Source organism: Microcebus murinus, chromosome X (genome assembly GCF_040939455.1).
Source record: "Microcebus murinus isolate Inina chromosome X, M.murinus_Inina_mat1.0, whole genome shotgun sequence".
Classification (NCBI taxonomy): domain Eukaryota; kingdom Metazoa; phylum Chordata; class Mammalia; order Primates; family Cheirogaleidae; genus Microcebus; species Microcebus murinus.
Genome location: NC_134136.1, coordinates 46,416,022 through 46,435,508, shown reverse-complemented (window position 1 = coordinate 46,435,508; position 19,487 = coordinate 46,416,022). Strand labels below are relative to the sequence as shown.

At 47.5% G+C, this 19,487-nt stretch overlaps 2 protein-coding genes across 8 annotated transcripts in view; one reads left to right on the top strand and one right to left on the bottom strand.

The window, feature by feature from the left end:
* The window catches only part of SEPTIN6 (septin 6), a 67,340-nt gene that overhangs the window by 33,146 nt on the left and 14,707 nt on the right, over positions 1-19,487 (top strand). For all 7 annotated transcript variants that reach the window (XM_012739272.2, XM_012739216.3, XM_012739264.2 and 4 more), the window contains exons 4-8: positions 2,146-2,332; positions 5,639-5,800; positions 13,071-13,167; positions 16,044-16,212; positions 18,989-19,121. In XM_012739272.2, coding sequence (XP_012594726.1) covers positions 2,146-2,332; positions 5,639-5,800; positions 13,071-13,167; positions 16,044-16,212; positions 18,989-19,121 — 748 coding nt within the window. The remainder of the gene's footprint in view (positions 1-2,145; positions 2,333-5,638; positions 5,801-13,070; positions 13,168-16,043; positions 16,213-18,988; positions 19,122-19,487) is intronic.
* Positions 1-19,487, bottom strand: part of RPL39 (ribosomal protein L39) — a 362,820-nt gene that overhangs the window by 335,655 nt on the left and 7,678 nt on the right. The window lies entirely within an intron of this gene.

Sequence of the window (19,487 nt, the reverse complement as noted above, 5' to 3'; positions counted from 1 at the left end):
GTCAACCACGGATTAAAGAGCTAGAAGAAAGCTGCCCTCTCTGCCCCTCCATGAAACTAGAGTGTGGGAGGTGAAGATATTTCCAGTTGAGAAGGACATGAGAAAAGCAACATCTTTGAAGGACAGTCAGGTATCACTTAGAGGAAGGAAGCAGTTTGAGAGGAGGTAGCCTATGGGAGTGAGGGATTTTGTTTATCATCGACTGGAATCCACTGAGCACAATAGAGTGTGGAGGAAGAGAGGTGGCCACCGTGGGAAGCTGAGCCACTGGGTCTGGGGGTGGAGGGAGCTCCGAGCGGTAGGCGGAACCTTACTATATTCCAGACAGCAGGCTAGACATTGAGGATATGAAGATGAATAAGACAAGGATGAGTCACCCATTTAGGATTCATCTAGACCAAATCCTGGTGGCTGATTGGCTAGTTTGGCTGATCTGATCCATGCACCTCTTCAGAGACTCCGTGAGCCAGAGGCAGTGACAGTAAGAAAGGCACAGAGTATCACTAGAGGTTCAGGGGGAAAAAAGCCAAAACACGTACTCTTCTCTTTCCTGCTTTGATCCCTTGTGCAAAGCAAAAAATGAAGTTAAAAAGTTACATAATGGAGAAAAAAATGAAGCAGTGCCGTGATCGGATCATCTAAACCAGCCAATCATCCAAAAATTAATTAGATAACACTAGGGGATGCATCTCCCACACTCACTGCAAATTCTTCGGGAACCTTCTAAGGATCTTTGTAACCAAGAGATTCTTTGATGCTATTACCCTTCAGAACAATGTTGGCTCAGAGGCATCAGAGGAAGAAAGAAAGGACTATATTTTTAGATTTTTCTGTGGGGCTCCAGAAATACCCTGCACCTGGATCTCTCCTCTGCATGCAGCTCTCAGAATCTACAATTCTGTGATTCTTTTTTAAAAAGCTATTTTTCCCTTCTCTACTAGGTGGATCTTTCAGAAAGGCTCAGGTTGGGGGCTGCTGCAGGTAGGAGGCATTGGCTGGGCCCAGCTCCTCCTTTGATCATGTTCCCTTCTGGCAGTGGTATCTGAAAATTCCCTGCCCTGGGCCCAGATAATGAGCCTCTTCTAGCCTGAAGGAGGGCAGCCCCTCAGGTAGAGAGGCAGCAGACAGCATCCGATGCAGAGTTGAAGCTAAGCTGACCTAGTTAAAGCAGAAAGAGGCTATAGGGGTGGCAGAGATGGTTGAGGAGGGGACAGGGGCAGGGAGAGAAGGAAGCTTCCAAGTGAGGTAGGCCCAGGACTGGGAGGAATAGAGGGTTGACCATTGTTTAAGAAGCCCTGAGGAGACTTGGGGGCCACCAAGGGGAGCTCTGTGGGGAGACTCGGTGAGCTGGGGTACATGCATACCTGTGTGGAGGGTGTGTGCAGGGCAGGTCTTTACCAGATTTTGCCCAAATATTTAGATTTTAAAGTCATAACCTTGGAAGAATTGAGAACCAGAAAAATATCTGGACTTCAGGGGAGCCAAGTGGGGAGCGCCACTAAACCCAGAAAGAATGAGCAAAAAGCCCAGAGCATTCTGACAAGATTCCCCAGCAGTGGCTCAAGGGGAACTGTGTACCAGTTCCCCATCCTAGGCACCATGTGGGCAGATACAGGAAGCAACGACATGAGCCCAGCCAGGAGGAAAAGCAGCCCATCTGCAGATAGTGCCAGTGGGCACCACTCTATGCTGGTACCTCCCAGGGGATAGACAAGTGCCCTTCACAGGCCCTGTCCTTCAGCAGGACACAGTCTATTTGAGACAACACTAATCCTTGTGAAACAAGAGTAAACAGTCCAATGCCACATTGTTGTCATGCTCCTGGGTCACAGAAAGGATTTCTGGCGTATGTGGAGAAGGCTGTAGGAAGGAGGTGGACATTAAACTGAGCCCTGAGGTCAGGGAGGGCAGGATTGGGATGAGGAGAGAGAGTGAAGGCACACAGGTGGGCATAAGTGGGGCTCATGTGGGGACCAACACGAGGTGGCCAGGCTGACAAGATTGGAGGCCCACTAATGGGAGATGGGGAAATCCGGCTGGAAGGGAGAGAGTCAGATCATAGAGGGCATTTGGAACTTCTAAAAGGGACTCTGTCAAAATCCAAGATTTGGAAGGGATCCGGCCTTTCGCTCTTCTCCCCTTTAGCTATAAGCCCATCGTGGAATTCATCGATGCGCAATTTGAGGCCTACCTGCAGGAGGAGCTGAAGATCCGAAGAGTGCTGCACACCTACCATGACTCCCGAATCCACGCCTGCTTGTATTTCATCGCCCCAACGGGTCATTCCCTGAAGTCTCTGGACCTAGTGACAATGAAGAAGCTTGACAGTAAGGTATGGTGGCGAGGCGGGAGGCTGGGCAAGCCTGGCTCACTCTTACTGATCACATATGCAAAATAGATCCTCTCCTTCATTCCCTGTCCCTCCCTAAAGATGGTGGTGTTGATCCAGCACCTGTGTCAGATGCTGTGTGACCTGTTTTCCCAGCATTAGGGATGGGTTTGCCCTGAGCTGTCTGTCTGCCCTGATGCCTCTTGGGAATATGGGCGGATACAAGCTGTCCAGGTCTAGGGCACACAGCTTTGGCAATGGCAAGGTGTTTCATCTTTGTCTCAATGTTAACTGGCCTGTGCTAGAATCAAACATGCAAACTTAACTGTGAAAGTTATTTTTGGAAACACGTGTTCCTGTCTTGTGACATGAGTAGTGTTTCCCAGCCTGTCAGAATGGCCACTGCAGGTTGAGACCCCTTCACAAGAAATAAAGCTCTCCTTTAAAAAAAAAAAAAAAAACATGTATATAGGCTGGGCATGGTGGCTTATGCCTGTAATCCTAGCACTCTGGGAGGCCGAGGTGGGAAGATCCTTTGAGCTCGGGAGTTCGAAACGAGCCTGAGCAAGAGCGAGACCCTGTCTCTACTAAAAAAGTAGAAAGAAATTAATTGTCCAACTATATATATATTAGCTGGGCATGGTGGCACATGCCTGTAGTCCCAGCTACTTGGGAGGCTGAGGCAGGAGGATCGCCTGAGACCAGGAGTTTGAGGTTGCTGTGAGCTAGGCTGATGCCATGGCACTCTAGCCCAGGCAATAGAGTGAGACTCTGTCTCCCCAAAAAAAAAAATAAATATATATATATATATATATATATATATATAAAGAAAGTGATTATTCTTATTATCAATAATAATTTTTATAGCAGTTAACATCTGTTAAGCTTTCATTGTATGCCAATCTTGTGAGGTAAATACTATTGTTATCCCCATTTTACAGAAGAAAAAACTGATGTTCTGAGAGGTGGTGACTTGCCCGTTGTCACATAGCTAGCTACTGGTGGAACCTAGATTCAAACTCAGATCTGTGGCACCATGTTATATTGCCTCCATGTCTTAGAAAAATGGGTATGGGAACCAGGCATGTCCTTCTTTAAGAAAAACTGAAAAATGCAAATCATACACCCATGTATGAATTAGACAGTTTTAAAGGGTTGTTTGCTGCACAAAAGAATTGACCACGGGATTCTTCAAAAAGCCTAATTATTAGTACATTTTTTCTTAATGTTTAGTGTGTGCCAGGCACTGTGATGAGTACTTTATATGCATTATTTTATTTCATCATTCCAATAATCCAGTATAATGAATACTATTATTATTTTCATTTTACATATTGGGAAACCGAGGCACAGAGAGTTAAGTAGCTTGCTCAAGGTCAGACAATTTGTAATTGGTCCAGGATTTGGACCTAGCTCTTTCTGACTCCAAGGTATTTCATTTTATAAAACTCTAATTTACTTGCAGTCATTTAGTAGCACAACCAGTATAAAGACGGAATTTCAGCTATCATCAGAATAGAAACAATTTTTCATTTTTTGCAGCAATGAGCTCACTGTCCATGAATAATGGGCTGCTCCTGAAATGCTGCCATGCCCTGCATGTTCTGTATTAGGGCAGCATTGAGCCAGGCGGCTGGAGGACTGGTGGGTAGTCTGGGTTAAATAAGCAGCCTTTGACATATGTTTATATTGTGCCAATGGGGACTTGGCGAAAGTGACAAAGAGGATTGGCTCTTCCTGGTGTTCCACCTTGGCAAGAGCTTTGACCACCTGCACTCCTGAAAGACTTCAAGGGAGGTGCCTCCAAAGTCCAATCTTTCTTTGCCTCAGCACCTGAAGCCCTGTGTGCTATCAAACTTTAGAGCCACTCCTAAGCCAAAGTGCAGAGGAAGCAGGACTTGTCTTCCAAGTCTAGAGCTCCCAGACTCCCTTTTCCGAGCCCAGGGCCTGAGCGCCACCCATTGGAGTCTGCTGACAGGATTGATTGTGCTCTCCATGTGACTCTGGGCTTAGGTGTGCTCTGTCTCACGAAGGCATCTGCATTTCAAATTTCTTTACCTTCTCACCAGAAAAGCCTTGTCCCTGCTTAGAGGAATTTCCACCATCAGGATTCAGGCAGGTTGAACTTTGGGGTGGCATTAGGCCTTTCTCCTGCTGTCTGAAATTGGGCATTTATACCTGCTTTCTTTGCCCAGAAACTAAGCATGAGACTCAGGCAGTATAACTCTTTCTGCATAAGTCTCAGATCAAATTGGTAAGGGAAAGGGTCTTCTTCACCTACCTGGTTGGCTAATCAGTGTTTGCTGCCAGAAAGAGAGCCAGATGTGCATCTTCACCGAGCACTGCCCCTGCCTTCCTCCCTGCCATCTCCCAGGTGGGTCCATATCACACCTGGCTGGGGTTAGCCTGGACTGCATAATTTGGGATAATTTACTGTTAATAAGGAATAGAAGCCGGGCGCGAGGTGGCTCACGCCTGTAATCCTAGCACTCTGGGAGGCCGAGGCAGGTGGATTGCTCGAGGTCAGGAGTTCAAAACCAGCCTGAGCAAGAGCGAGACCCCGTCTCTACTATAAATAGAAAGAAATTAATTGGCCAACTAATATATATAGAAAAAATTAGCCAGGCATGGTGGCACATGCCTGTAGTCCCAGCTACTCGGGAGGCTGAGGCAGCAGGATTGCTTGAGCCCAGGAGTTTGAGGTTGCTGTGAGCTAGGCTAATGCCACGGCACTCACTCTAGCCTGGGCAACAAAGTGAGACTCTGTCTCAAAAAAAAAAAAAAACAACCAAGGAGTGGCCATCTCTCCCCCTGTCAACTGCAGATTTTTAGCTATCAGATTTTCTGCTTCAAATCACCTAAGCCATGACCCTGATACCCAGAGATCTCACAGCTCATCAACTGGGTTCTGACCTGGTAGATAGCTTATGGATAAGACTATGGATTTAGGAATAAGGCTAAACTTGGATTTGAATCCCAGTTCTGCTACTTACCTCCTCTGTGGCCTTGGACAAGTTTCTTAACCTCTCTGTGCCGTAATTTTTCCTTGGTAAAATAGTAATAATAATATCTCCTGGGAGGGTTATTGTCAGGATTAATTGTGCCAATCCATGCAAAGTACTTAGCTCAGTGCCCAGCACATAGTAGGCACTATGTTGCTATTTTTTATATTCTTTGGCTACAGAGGTAGCCAGTCCTTGACCATTGTGCTGAGCTGCTCTTTTCTGGCAGCTGGTAGAAGTCCTGGGTCATGCTGCTGTCAGTTGCAGGTTACCAACGATGATGCCACTTTGCTTCTCCTTTCCCTAGGTGAACATCATCCCCATCATTGCCAAATCAGATACCATTTCTAAGAGTGAGCTAACGAAGTTCAAAATCAAAATCACCAGCGAGCTTGTCAGCAACGGGGTCCAGATCTATCAGTTCCCTACAGATGACGAGTCGGTGGCAGAGATCAACGGAACCATGAATGTGAGTGGGCGCACAGGGGCTCAACTTTCTGACCATTTGCTCTTTATTATTATTTTGCCAAATAGCAGTAAAGCATCTTCACTGTCCATCTTGGCATAGACCACTCTCAATTATCTAAGTCTCAGGTATTTGTGAGAGAGAATCCAGAACTAAAGCAGCCCCTCTGTCCTAGTGGCTGCTGCAAAGCCTCAGATATGCAGAGATTAATAGCCAGAGACCCCGGGAAAGGGAAGGCTGACTCCAGGAAGGGGGTGGGACAGGGACTCGGGCCTCTCCTTTCACCCACCTCCTTGGTGCTGCTCTGGTCTAGGCCAGGCAGCCCCCATGGGACTGCAGGAAAGGCAGTCTTTGTCTTTGATCAAAACAATGCTGGGACCATTGATGCAGTGAAAGAAGAAAAGGTTGAAAAAGTTGGCTGGCTTTGGAGACTCAGGGATAAGCTGTACTCAGATAATCAAGCCCTCTGCCCCCAGGAAGACAAATGGTGCAGGGGTCCTCAAACTGCGGCCTGCGGGCCACATGCGGCCTGCCAGGTGATTTTGCCGCGGCTGCCTGTCCTGCTTAGCAGCCGACTCGTCCCAGGCCCACAGTGCGCATGTGTGGAATGTGCGACGCACTCTCCAACAGTCTGAGGGACAGTGAACTGGCCCCTGTTTAAAAAGTTTGAGGACCCCTGGTATACCCCTGGTATAGCCTCTGAGGTTGCTGGTGATTAGAGAGATGTTATTTTTAAATATAAGGTTTATGCTTTGCTTTATTAAGTGTGAATGAATAAAAAAAATCCTTGCCATCTTTCCTCTCCTTCCCCACTTCCCACTACTAGAGGAATGAGTAAGAATGAAGGCAGAGAGTCAACGTCTCCTCATGCTTCTTTACAATGTGTTGATGCTGTTGCCTCGAAATTGTCAATGTTGTGATTTCAAGGAGACAGCTAATAGCTTTCAGAAAGCCTCTGCGTTGGGAACAGATTTCTTTTTCTCTATTGAGAGGCATCAGTTTTTCCTAATGACATAATGCCTGGGTATAGCCAAACTCAGGAAAGCCTTGTAATAAAAGCCATTTTTAGAAAACTTTCCTGCTGCTGCTGCTGCTGCCCTCTAAGTTATCATTACAGCATCAGCTGCCACCTCCTATGAATTGGCCAACAAATTAGCATAGCAGGGCAGCGAGCCCTTGTCGCCTGACTTCCTGCCCATCAGTACACTGGAGATAGGTTTGTTATTAGAAGTCCATCATTATGTTTGACAAATCTAGCTCAAGGGTAAGACTTTTTGGATTGTGGTAGGTGGAGGAGATATATCCTCTGTGACTGGCCATGGGCATGGAAAAAAATAAAAAAGATTACCGTTAGTCCTTGTAAGCAGTCAGAGTGTTTTGATGGAAACTAGGCTCTGTTACGATGAGAAAACCTGAAAGGGTGCCCAGCTTGCCAAAAAATGGGAGAGCCTAGAGAGAAATGCTGTCTGGGTGTCACTGGTGCTGATGTCTGGAAGCATCTAGTCACCTCAGGACATCAGCCCCTGTGGATGTCTTCCAAATGCCAATTCCCTAAGTCATCAAGCACATTTCAGGCTGTGGTTTGCTTTGCTAAGAATAAGTAGGGACTGAGAGTTTTCAGCAATCTCAAGGTGTCACACAAAACTCCATTGTGGATTAGGGGTGACAGTCATCCTGGGCTCTGTTCTCAGCTCAGCTCTGGCCTCCTGCTGAGCCTGGGGTAGACTCAGCTTCAAGGTTGGAAACTTCCCATGCTGTAAAGCAGCAGTTCTCAAGCGCACTGTGATGGCTGGGAAGGGGTTATGGGTGCTTTGTTACTCATAAAATTCCAAGGGTTGCCAGTATTTCACTTTGAAAAACTAAATTGGAATGGATTCAGGGTTATCCCTATAATAACATCACTCACCACTCACTCCCTTGCATTCCACCCTGCTTTGGTGAGTGGGAAAGAGAGGAGTGGCCTCACAGCCGGTGTCCCTCACATTGGGCATGCCTGTGGAAGGGGCCTGCATGTGAGTGCTTGGTGTCACATGCACTGTGATGGAGGAAAGGGTAGGGTGTCACTGCTAAAAAATGTGTATACAAGATCGCTTAGCCTGCCTGCCACTGAAACAACTGTGTCAACTCTGTCAAAAGTCCCCAGAGTCTTCAGACAAGCCATGACGTATGAAGCTACAGCATCAGAGACCTGGGCTCAGGTGGTTGGAGGAATGGGTGCTGGCCTTTCAATTCTGGATTTGACTCCAGCCCCACAGCTTCAGCCACCACAGACAATTGGCATAGGAACTGGATTGTGCCTGAGTGGAGAAGTACAGCATCCTGTCACTCACCCGGGGGGATTTTCATGGCAGGAAATGAGAGTAATGAGGTCTCAGCTTCCCCTTTGGCTTATGGGTGGCTCTGGAAAACCTTTCAGATGGTGGGAGGCAAGAGAAGGGAGAGAGAGGTCTTGCTGCATGCTACTTTCAACCCATGCTCTGATATCTTTCAAGGTTGTAGACTTTAATACTAAAAATTGTCAAGTTGTTTAAATTTAAGGTTGTTCTTTGAATGGTTCAAACCATGGCCAGGGACCAGTGAATAGGCCCAATTACTCAGCTGAGTTCAGTTGGTTGGCCATTTGGTCTGGGGTTTGGTCCCCACAAAGGCATTTGGCATTTGGGCATAGTGAGAGCACATGTCTGACCAGTGGAGTCACAGGGAGACCCCCAGGTGCAAGCTCATCCCTTATCTTGAAATAGGAATGGTATCTCCATTGCTCGCATGAACTTTTGCAGGATTCACCAAGGGCTGACTTGAGAGCAAATCAGGTAATGGTCTTAGTTGCCAGTAGGAGCCTGAAATGGGGACAAACATGACCAGCAGTACAACTGGGAAACACTGTCCACCTTGGGAGGAAGCCAAGCCCAATCAGGGTATTATCATCAAATGAGGAATAAAGAATCCTGCAAGTCTCTGTTTCATTGGGCTAAGGGAATAATCATCTAGCCTCCCAAGTATAGTGCATATGATGGAATGAGAATAAAATAATTCATGGCAATTGGATCATCAAACCAAGAGGGCTGAGTGCAGTGGCTCATGTCTCTAATCCCAGCACTTTGGGAGACTGAGGCAGGAGGACTGCTTAAGGACAGGAGTTTGAGGCCAGCCTGAGCAACATAGTGAGACCATGCCTCTACAAAAAATTTAAAAATTAGCCATGCATGGTAGTGTGTGCGTGTAGTCCCAGCTATTCAAGAGGCTGAAGCAGGAGGATCGCTTAAGTCCAGGAGTTCGAGACTGTAGTCAGCTATGATCATGCCACTACATTCCAGCCTGGGTGACAGAGCAAGACCCTGTCTCTAAAATACAAACAAATAAAATAAAATGTACCAAGATGAGCTTAAAGTAGACATGAGACAGTGTAGCACAAGTAGGGCTATGGTTTGAATATGTCCCCTCCAAAATTCAAGTGTCGCCTATGTGATGGTTTTAAGAGATGGGGCCTTTAAGAGGTGATTAGGTCTTGATGGCTCCTCCCGCATTAATGGGATTAAAGCCCCTTTAAAAGAGGCTTCAGAGGCCGGGCGCGGTGGCTCACGCCTGTAATCCTAGCTCTTGGGAGGCTGAGGCGGGCAGATTGCTCAAGGTCAGGAGTTCAAAACCAGCCTGAGCAAGAGCGAGACCCCGTCTCTACTATAAATAGAAAGAAATTAATTGGCCAACTGATATATATATAAAAAATTAGCCGGGCATGGTGGCGCATGCCTGTAGTCCCAGCTACTCGGGAGGCTGAGGCAGAAGGATCGCTCGAGCCCAGGAGTTTGAGGTTGCTGTGAGCTAGGCTGACGCCACGGCACTCACTCTAGCCTGGACAACAAACCGAGACTCTGTCTCAAAAAAAAAAAAAAAAAAAAAAAAGAGGCTTCAGGCGGCATTGGATTACCTTGTCCTTCTAAACTGTGTTTTAGCAGCAACACTGCCTTCCCTCTATCAGATTTTCCTCCCTGCGGCCACACATACAAAATGTCACCCCTGCCAGTCTCCTGCAGGGATTTAGGGGGAAAAAAAGGCAGAAAGCCTGGCCTCAAATTTGAATCCTATGGGTAGTACCTAGAAGTATGGTTGAGGGGTTTATCTTCTTGCTCTGTTCGACTCCATTCTGGTTGTCATGGCCATCTGTCTCTCAGAAGCAGCGGGACAGAGGGCCAGAACCTGGTCCCCATGACTTCATGCCTGTCGTGGTTAGCTGACTTCCAGCAGATGCTATGTAGCCAGGAGGCAGAGCGCAGGCCACCCTGAGTGGCTGGGTGAGGTTGGCAGGCAAAGCTTCCCTCCTTGGGAATATCTGGGCATGGGGTTAGGGACCTGGACAACTCGTTTAACCTTTCTGTATCCCAATTCCCCCAAATGACAAATGGGGTTTATAATCATTGCCCTATAAGGCTGTTGTGAGAGTTGGAACAAAAGGGGAGCACTCAGAAATGCCCACTTTGCATATACTTATCAGAACAGACTCTAATCTGATACCAGTTGCAAAGGCGTGTGCAGTGGGAGGGCTTGGGAGTCCTCTAAAGTCTTTTTGGTGGCGGCTGTGTTTTAGAGCAGGGGGAAGCGAGATGAATAAAATGACAGCAGTTTTGAGCAGGAGGCAGGAAGCAAGTGACCCTGTCATCCTGGCAATGTCTCTTGATGATAAAAATAACATACCCAAGGCAATACTGACCTTTCTCTATGCCTTTATTTTCTTTTTGGGTTTTTTTCCTCTTTTTTTCTTAAGCCCCAAGAAATACCTCCCACTTCAACCGCCTTCTTCTTCCATCACTTAAAGCTGAGAGCCCAGGATAACGTGTATGATACAAGGCTTCCCTTTCTCACTTCCTCCCTCGGTCTAGCCCTCTGCAGTGGCTGCTTCTTGGCTCTTTTGTGTCTTGTGGCCGAAGCTTTGGGGGTCTCTGCAGGGGAATCATTTTCCTGGAAAGTGTTTGGGGGTGGATTTGAGGCTCCTGACATGTCTTATGTCCCTGAGTGGGAATGAATTGTGGCCAGATGACACTCCCACCCCGCCTCATACACACACAGAGGCAGCTGGCAAAGGCTGGGGATGCTCAGGCCCTTGGGCAGCATTTGCAGGAATTCAGTTCTCCCCAAATGCCCCGTGTGTCACATGCCCAATTACCCTGTTGATCATTCTGCTACCCCAACGGGGACTGATGAAATAGTTTCCACCTCCACCCGACAGCCACCTTCCATATCTATAACCTCCTCCTTCCTATGTCCCTATTTTGGGAACAGTCAGTGGAGTGGGAAGGAGTTGGGCAGTAGCTGAGAGAGGGGAGAGAGTGAAGGAAGAACAGCTGCAGCTGGTGGCTAAGCCCCTTGGGGGATCAGTGGATGTCCTGGAGCTGAGCTCCTGATGAAATCCTGGGTTTTTCCCCAACTCTAAAGGACATTATTGGGGTCCAGAGCTAGATAAGAATGGAGAGGAAGGATTGGCTATGAGATCAGCACGCAGATTAAACACACAAGCAACAGATTTTCTGTGGGGTTCCCGAATTGAGCTGCATTTTATAATCTGGTTTTGCACAACCAGTTCCCCCCAGGGCTTAGAGTGCTCACCGTATCTGCTGCCCGAACCCCTCAAATGGGAGTAGCAGACCAGCAAGGGCTGGGCTTTGAAGTCAGAAACCAGGATTCTATACCTAGTCTGCTCTTACTGTTGCATGCCTGCTGATAAGTTACTTCACCCTCTGGACCTCCGTTTCCCCGTCTATGACATGGGGATAAGACTACCCACCTCATAGTGTTGTTGTAAAGCTTCAATGACATAATTCCATGTATAGCACCTGGTACACATGCATAGAGCTTAATAAATTGCTGCTGCTGGTGGTACTGTTGGTATGATTGCTACTACCTACTCTGTGATATCTTCTTTGACTCCCCATGAAGTTAGTTGCTCCCTCCTCTGTGTTCCTCCAGTCCCTAAGCCTCAGTTTACATCCCTGATCTTCTTGTATTATCACTGCTGGCAACTCTGTCTCCCTGAGCAGACTGCACTCTCTGGGGGCAGGCTTTTTTTGCTTTTTCAATGTTGTATTCTTTTTTTTCTTTTTCTTCCTTTCTTTTTTTTTTTTTTTTTGAGACAGAGCCTCACTGTGTTGTCCTGGCTAGAGTGCTGTGGTGTCAGCCTAGCTCACAGCAACCTCAAACTCCTGGGCTCAAGCAATCCTCCTGCCTCAGCCTCCCGGGTAGCTGGGACTACAGCCATGTGCCACTATGCCTGGCTAATTTTTTGTATATATATTTTTAGTTATCTAGCTAATTTCTTTCTATTTTTAGTAGAGTTGGGGTCTTGCTCTTGCTTAGGCTGGTCCCCAAACTCCTGACCTTGAGTGATCCTCCTGCCTTGGCCTCCCAGAGTGCTAGGATTACAGTTGCGAGGCACCGCGCCGGCTTTCAATGTTGTATTCTTCTTAATGCCTAACATATACTAGGAGTTCAGTAAATATTTGTAAAATGGATGAGTGACCAAATGGGTCAAAATATCTGAGACTATGGCGCATTTCTCCAAGCAGGCTAAGAAAGCTTGCTCCAGTGGACTTTTTACCTGTTGGGGTTAAAGCCCTACCTGCTCTCACCTGGTTTGTAAATAATGTTTATTCCATGGTTCCATTTGGCCAGTGGTGACTCAGCACTTACAATCTGGGCAGCTCTCTACAGACTGGGCCTATGAGCATTTCCCAGGAGTGCGGGTAAATACTTGCCTTCTAGGCTCACAAGTTTAGTGTGAGCTCTTGTTGCAGAGAAGGATGAGAGCAAGGACAGTACAGCTCAGTCAGTATCGTGGCTATAGTATGTACCTGTTCTCGGGGCTCTGGTCCTCTGGGAGTGGAGCAGTGATCCCAGCCCCCTCGGTTCTCCTTTATCCTGCCTGTTCACCCGGAACCTCCATCTTGCAAAGGCCCTTCCTTCAGCAGCAACTCTGAATAGTGAATAGCTTGCTAATCTGTGTGTCTGCTTATTATTCTGCTTATTTTCTCACTTTGTCCATTCCCTATGCATTCAGCCATGTCATTGTTATCTTCTATTGTGAATTTCTGAACAGCAGAAGCTTGGACTAGGCCTCTTATCCCCACACGGCTCGGGAGCTTAATAAATGCCTCTTGATGATGACAACAGTGAGGGACATTGCAGGGTGAGGGCTTGAGGCCCCCAAGATGAGCAGCAGTTGGATTGTGGGGTGCTCAGTGATTTTCCTCCAGAGTTCTCAGCTTTTGTTTGCCTTCGGTTTCAGGCTCACCTGCCGTTTGCTGTCATTGGCAGCACAGAAGAAGTGAAGATAGGCAACAAGATGATGAAGGCACGGCAGTATCCTTGGGGCACTGTGCAGGGTGAGTGAGTCTCCAGGAGAGGGGTAGCACTCAGGAAGCCTGTTTTGTCTCTTGTCTCCAGCCACTGTATGACAAGTCCCTAACCCCCTGCTCATTCAGTATGGGTCTCAGATAGCCATAGGTGTCACTAGCAGCCAAATTGTGCTTTCATACCTGGATTCTCTGATGTGAGCAAGCTCCCTTTGTCTCTAACAGAGAAAGCATTCCTAAAGCAAAGCCAAATAGATTTGGAGCAAGGTAAGAAGGAGTGTGCAAAAAAGTATGTATACTCGCCCAAGTGCACCAGGAGATGTGCAAGAATGTTCGCAGCAGTGTTGTTCGTAAGGACAAATAATTAGAAACAACCCAGACATCCATTAAAATAGGCTGGATAAATTGTGAAATATTCACACAATGGGATATTATATAGCAGCAAAAATGAATGAACTACAGTTACATCTCCATGAATGAATCTCAGAAACATCACGTTGAACTAAATAAATCGTGGAAGAATACATAATATAGGATTCCATTTGTATGACTTCTAAAAGTAGGCAAAACTAAACAAGATATATATTTTCAGGAATTTATACATAAGTGGTGAAACTATAAAGAAAAACAAAGGAATGATAAACCCCCCAAAGTCAAGATAGTGGTTAAGTCTCATTGCTGGGGTTGGGAGGGTGAGGGGTCAGAGAGCGGGGCATGAAATCAGGAAGGGGCATGCAGGGGCTTCTAAGGTACTGGCACTGTTTAAGCCAGGTTGTGGAGACATTGATGTTCACACATTTCATGCACTCTTTTGTATGTATGATTTCACAATTTAAAAATCAGGTATATTGTATATATACTCAGGAAAGTTCCTTTTGTGGTCTGCCTGGCACATGTTAAGTTACCCTTGGGGCTGGTTGGTTCAGTGGATAAGACAAGGCCTAGGATGCTGCCATGTGTAGAAGAGGTCTCTGGTCCTCGAGTCTAGGGCTATGAGTGTGGATGGTTCCCTGTAAACTCATCCTAATTACTGGGCAAAGAACTGAAAGTGGGTGGTGAATTGTCCATACCACATTCAAAGGCTGGCATGTTTTAGGACCCAGAGACCCACTGGTGATAGCTGGATTTTCCATAGGTAGGATAGGACTGGTTATCAGAGCTGTGCTAAGTTTTGGTCTTTGCTGTTTGGGGCTGAGGATGTCCCAGTTAGGAATATTTGCAAATGGTTTCTGGACCAACAGCCCCACCCTGGAAATAAATCTGTGGTCTGAGAGAGAGGAACCTGAGGTGAGATGAGGAGAAGCCAGCAGATGGGGTTCCATTGACTTCCTTTCTCTAACTTGGACTACCCCACGCCAAACCAAAAACAGGCGGGTTTGAAAGTTTTTCTTGTAACTCTGAGTGGACTGTTCTGTTGGAATGAGGAAATTGTCTGTTGCTTGGGCAGCCCGCAGAGGCCTTGGAGTCCGTCCTTCTGACTGACCACCATAGATCACTGACCAGGGATGAGGAGGAGATGGCATATAGCATAGTCCTGAGACATTGTCTTGCTGGTACAATTTTTAGTGTTAGCTTATATTTTATGACAGTAGGGGGCTTTATCCCAAGGGCAATGGGTCTTAAGCAGAGGGATTTTGTGAGCTGATGTGGGCTTTGGAAAGGCAGCCTGCTGCAACTATGCCAGACTCTGACATCCCAGACCACTTCTCTGCCCCTACTACCCTCTCCCAGACCCTGCAAGACAGAATCCGGGGTGACTGTGGCTGTTCATCATCTCAGACACTACTGTCTTTAGTGATTAGGCCAAATGCCACCATCTGACACAGCAGAGCCACACCTGTAGCTACCTTGACAAAGCACTGCTCAGGACCTTCTGGCCCCTCCAGTAATCAACTTGGCTATGATTTGGTCCACGTCTGTCATTCTTGGCCCACTGCCACCCAAAATGCAGACCTTTGCCACATTCTCTTGAGGTGGGGACTTGCTCACTCAGGCCAGAAAGTGGGATCCCCTTTCTCCTGGTCACCATAGCCGCTGTCAGGCCATTATCCACCCTCTAAAAAAGACCTCCCTGGAAGCTTCTACCATCCAGATGGGCCATGCCTGTGTCCACACCCCTCCTTGTCACTATCATCTATTGATATCCTAGTTCTTTCCCCTTAGTCTTTGGGGACTTTGTTACCTGGTCATAGCCTTTGCCTCTCCCCTATATTGCCTGGGTTTGAATCCTAACTCTGCAACTTGCTAGCTACATAACCTTGCCTAACTTCGTTTAGACCTTGCGAGGACCGTTCACGTCTCTGCCTGACAAATTCCTATTCTACCTCCCTGAATCATCTTAGGAGGTTGTCTCTTCAGCGAAGCCTTCACTCTCCCAGGAGTTCTTAAATTCCCCTCTTGTGGGCTTTCATTGCAAATCAGCTATACCTCCCTTATTTTTTCTTTTTTTTTGGTAATTTTGGATTGTATTATATTTGTGTATTTGCATCTGTTCTTCCACTAAACTGTAAGCTTCTGAGGGCAAGACTCCATGACTTTGTTTCTGAATTTCCAGTGCCTGGTACAATACTGAGAACAGGGGTTCCACAAATATATGTTGGATGGATGGATAAATGTGCATGTGCTGTTGTCCCCAAAGTGGTGCAGAACAAACATTCCTGTGAGGGTTCTGATTGGTGCATTTAAGTCAAGGTACTACTGAGCATCTTCTTAGGTATTTTTATGGTATTACAGCTTGTCATTACTGTCATTTTGGTAACTTTTCCTTTGCATTTTTAGTAGAAAAGCAAATTAGGAGGTAAACTGGTAGGTTCTATATACACAGATTGCAAGGCGATGTCATTGTTAGACATTTCATCCCTTTCTGCTTCTGCTGGCCTTTTAATACCCCAAACCCTGCTGTGCAGTTGAAAACGAGGCCCACTGCGACTTTGTGAAGCTGCGGGAGATGCTGATTCGGGTCAACATGGAGGATCTGCGGGAGCAGACCCACACCCGGCACTATGAGCTGTACCGCCGCTGTAAGCTGGAGGAGATGGGCTTCAAGGACACGGACCCTGACAACAAACCATTCAGGTACCACTCCCGGCAGCCCAGCTCAGCTCAGCCCACCCAGGTGGCGTGGAAGCCTTGCCCTGCAGAGTTCACAGGGGAGGCAAGACACACGTGCTAAAACCTAGAGAAGCAGGGGTAACTCGCGTGCCAGTTCTGCTTGCCTGATCCCCCTCTGCCTCCGCACATCTGCCCAGAGAGCTGTGGCAGGGCAGGCTTGGAAGCACCGCTGCCCTGCTTATAAGGGCAAGGAGAGGGAGGAGGCCCAGAGAGAGAATCAGCAAGGCAGAACACGCGCATGCGTGCACGCACACAGCAGCTCCAGTCAGCTGTGCTGGAGGGGTGACCCTGCCCTGGGGCCTCGTTACACAGGGTGGCAGTTTGTAACTGTCCTCTGCTCCTCTTTCTTCATCAGGCTCCTGCTGCTCAGGCAGGTTACCAGTCCGTTCTCCCCATTCTCAAAACCGGGTAGGACCAGGAAGCAGACACGTATCGATGAACTGCACGCTCTTCATTCTCTGTCCTAAGTGTTTGCATTCAAGTGCAAGTTTTATTTCAACCACAGGATGTCAATAATCATGGATATATTTCTCAAATCAAAACCTAAGATGCTCTCAGAGACATGGGATGTTTTTGAAAGCAGGTTATTATGCAGATAGGAGCAATATGCCAAGTAGAAGTGTCTGTCTAATCTATATGTATGGTGCGTGACACAAGCGCCACAGTTTAAATTAGCACATGGTGCCCTTTATTTGGCTTGGTCTCTTTTAAGAAATGTCAGACACTGATAAGCATGTGAGGGAGATGTCTGTGTGCTTAAGGCGGCTTTCAAATGGCCTCTGAGATCCCAGAGTACCGTTCACAGCTGAAAGCCATCCTGGGGACAGAACCAAGCCAGTCCTTTGGTGGGGCAGACTCCCCCCTGCACGGATGGGCAGGGCCAGCAGCCACTGGAGCCGCTCCCATTCTCCCATGCTCCGGCCTGAATACCTCTGTCTTCACCCTCTTCACTCCTTTTCTGCCGGCTTCTTTCCATTTTGTGTGTAAACATTCTCATGCTAAAGAAACTCTCCCTTAACTCTGCTCTTCCTCTGCCCCATGAAGTTTGGCTCTCACGAGAAGGAGAAAGAGTTGTTCTATATTTACTGGTTCTTCTCCCCCATCTTTCATTTATTCCTCAACCCAGTGCAGTCTGGCTTCTGCCCCTAGCACATCACTGAAATGCCTCTCTCCAAGGCCAGCAATTGTGCAGACCTGTGGCCAATTTCAGTGTGGCCTTTGAGTCCCAACTTAATTATCTCGACACCACATTTGATACTGTTCCCCTCTGCCTCCTTCTTGAAATACTCTCTGGCTTGGGCTGTTCTAGTGCTGCTCTGGCTGGCTTTATTCCCAAGCCTCTTGCCACCCTTAGCCTCTTTTGCAGGCTCATTTTTCTTTAGGTTCTTCCTATATATGTTGGTATCCCCCAGGATGCTTTCCTAGGGCCTCTGCTCCTTCCACTCCCGGTTCTCTTTGCAGCTGACTCTTTCTACTCTCACAGCCCTAATTGCCACCTAGAAGTGGATGACTCTTAGGCTAAACTCTTACTTTCAAGCTCTAAACTCATTGATCCAACTGTATACTAGTCATCTCCACTCAGACATCCCAGAAACTCAAGAGGTCTACGACCTAATTTATCTTCTTCTCTTAAACATACTCCTTCTCCAGTGTTCCCTTTTGCAGTTCATGGTACCACCACCCACCTGGTTGCCCAAGCCCCAAACCAGAATTATCTTTGACTCCTCCCAAGTCCCAGGAATTCTGCTTCCCTAGCTGTTCTCGAAGTTTCCCTCCATTCCCTGCCAGCCTTTAACATTAAGATCCTGTCGTTGCTTGGATTGTTGGAAAGGCTGCCCTTTAGTCAACACCCAGACCGGTCTTTGTCATTTGCAAATCGGATCTAATCAGACTTCTTACTTAAAACCACGTGGCAGATATATGTCCGATTTTTTTTAAAAAAATATGGCATCCAAAGTCTGTTCTCCTCTGCTAGAGGCAGGAACCTCATCTCCTGCTACCACACAGCTTACACAATGCTCTCCAGCCATGGTGAACCATGCCTGGCTCTTCAAGAATGCCGTTCTCTCTCCACATGTGCTTTTACACATGCTACCCTCTTTGGAGCACAGTTGCCCCTCTTCTTCACCAGGCTAGTTCCTATTTCCTTAAAAATATGTCCAGGCTGGGGGCAGGGGGCCTTAGCCCAGGCATCTCCCACTAGACCGTGAGTTCCTTAATGGCAGCACAGTGGCCATTGGCCCTAGATGCTGAGTGACTAGCATCGTGTCAGTTAGCACTGGCTCCAGCACATAGTAGAGTCTCATCAAGTGTTTGTTGAAATAATTAACGTGGTCAGTTTCAGAGCCAGGGCCTGGCAGCATAGTGCAGTGGTAGAGCCACATGAAGAGACAGGAGACCCAGCTTCCGGTCCCATATCTGCCTGTAACTAGCTGTGTGATCTTGAGCAAGTCACTTCCCCTCTCTGGGCCTCAGTTTCTTCACCTGTAAAATGAGAGTATAGACCCAGTTGTTCTAAGTCTATCCAGTTCACCAGGGTTGCCCCATCCCCCTCCAGAAGCCCTGCAATCATGCTGTCACTGGCCAGGCCAGGTGCCCACAGCTCTGTGGTTCTGTTCTTGCATCTGGCTCCCAATTGGGGGAGGGAGGATGGAGGAACCCAGGGAGGAAGGTTGAGGCCAGTTTTCATCCAATGGGAGCCATTCTGAAGGCAGAGGAATTAACCTGACCATGTTCACAGCTTGCAGGAGACATATGAGGCCAAAAGGAATGAGTTCCTAGGGGAGCTCCAGAAAAAAGAAGAGGAGATGAGACAGATGTTCGTCCAGAGAGTCAAAGAGAAAGAAGCAGAACTCAAAGAGGCAGAGAAAGAGGTAAATGTGAACCTGGGTGCTAGGCCGGAAGGGGAAGAGGGCTGAACATGGCGTGGAAGCTCAAGGGCTTCATCCTCAAGAGAGCAGCCAGTGGGAGCTTTGCAACCTCTAGGCAAGAATGGGTGTCTGTAGCCCTGCCTTGGCTGGCACAGAGAGAGCTGTGAGATCTTTGTCTTTTTTGTAGAAACAAGATCTCATTATGTTGCCCAAGCTGGTCTTGAACTCCTGGCCTAAAGCAATCCTCCCGCCTCGGCCTCCCAAATTGCTGGGAGTACAGGCATGAACCACCATGCCCAGCCAGATCTGCGTCTTCTTGATCCGGCATTCCCAAGGCCAGGATGTTTTCTCATTCTGTGTCACTTAATT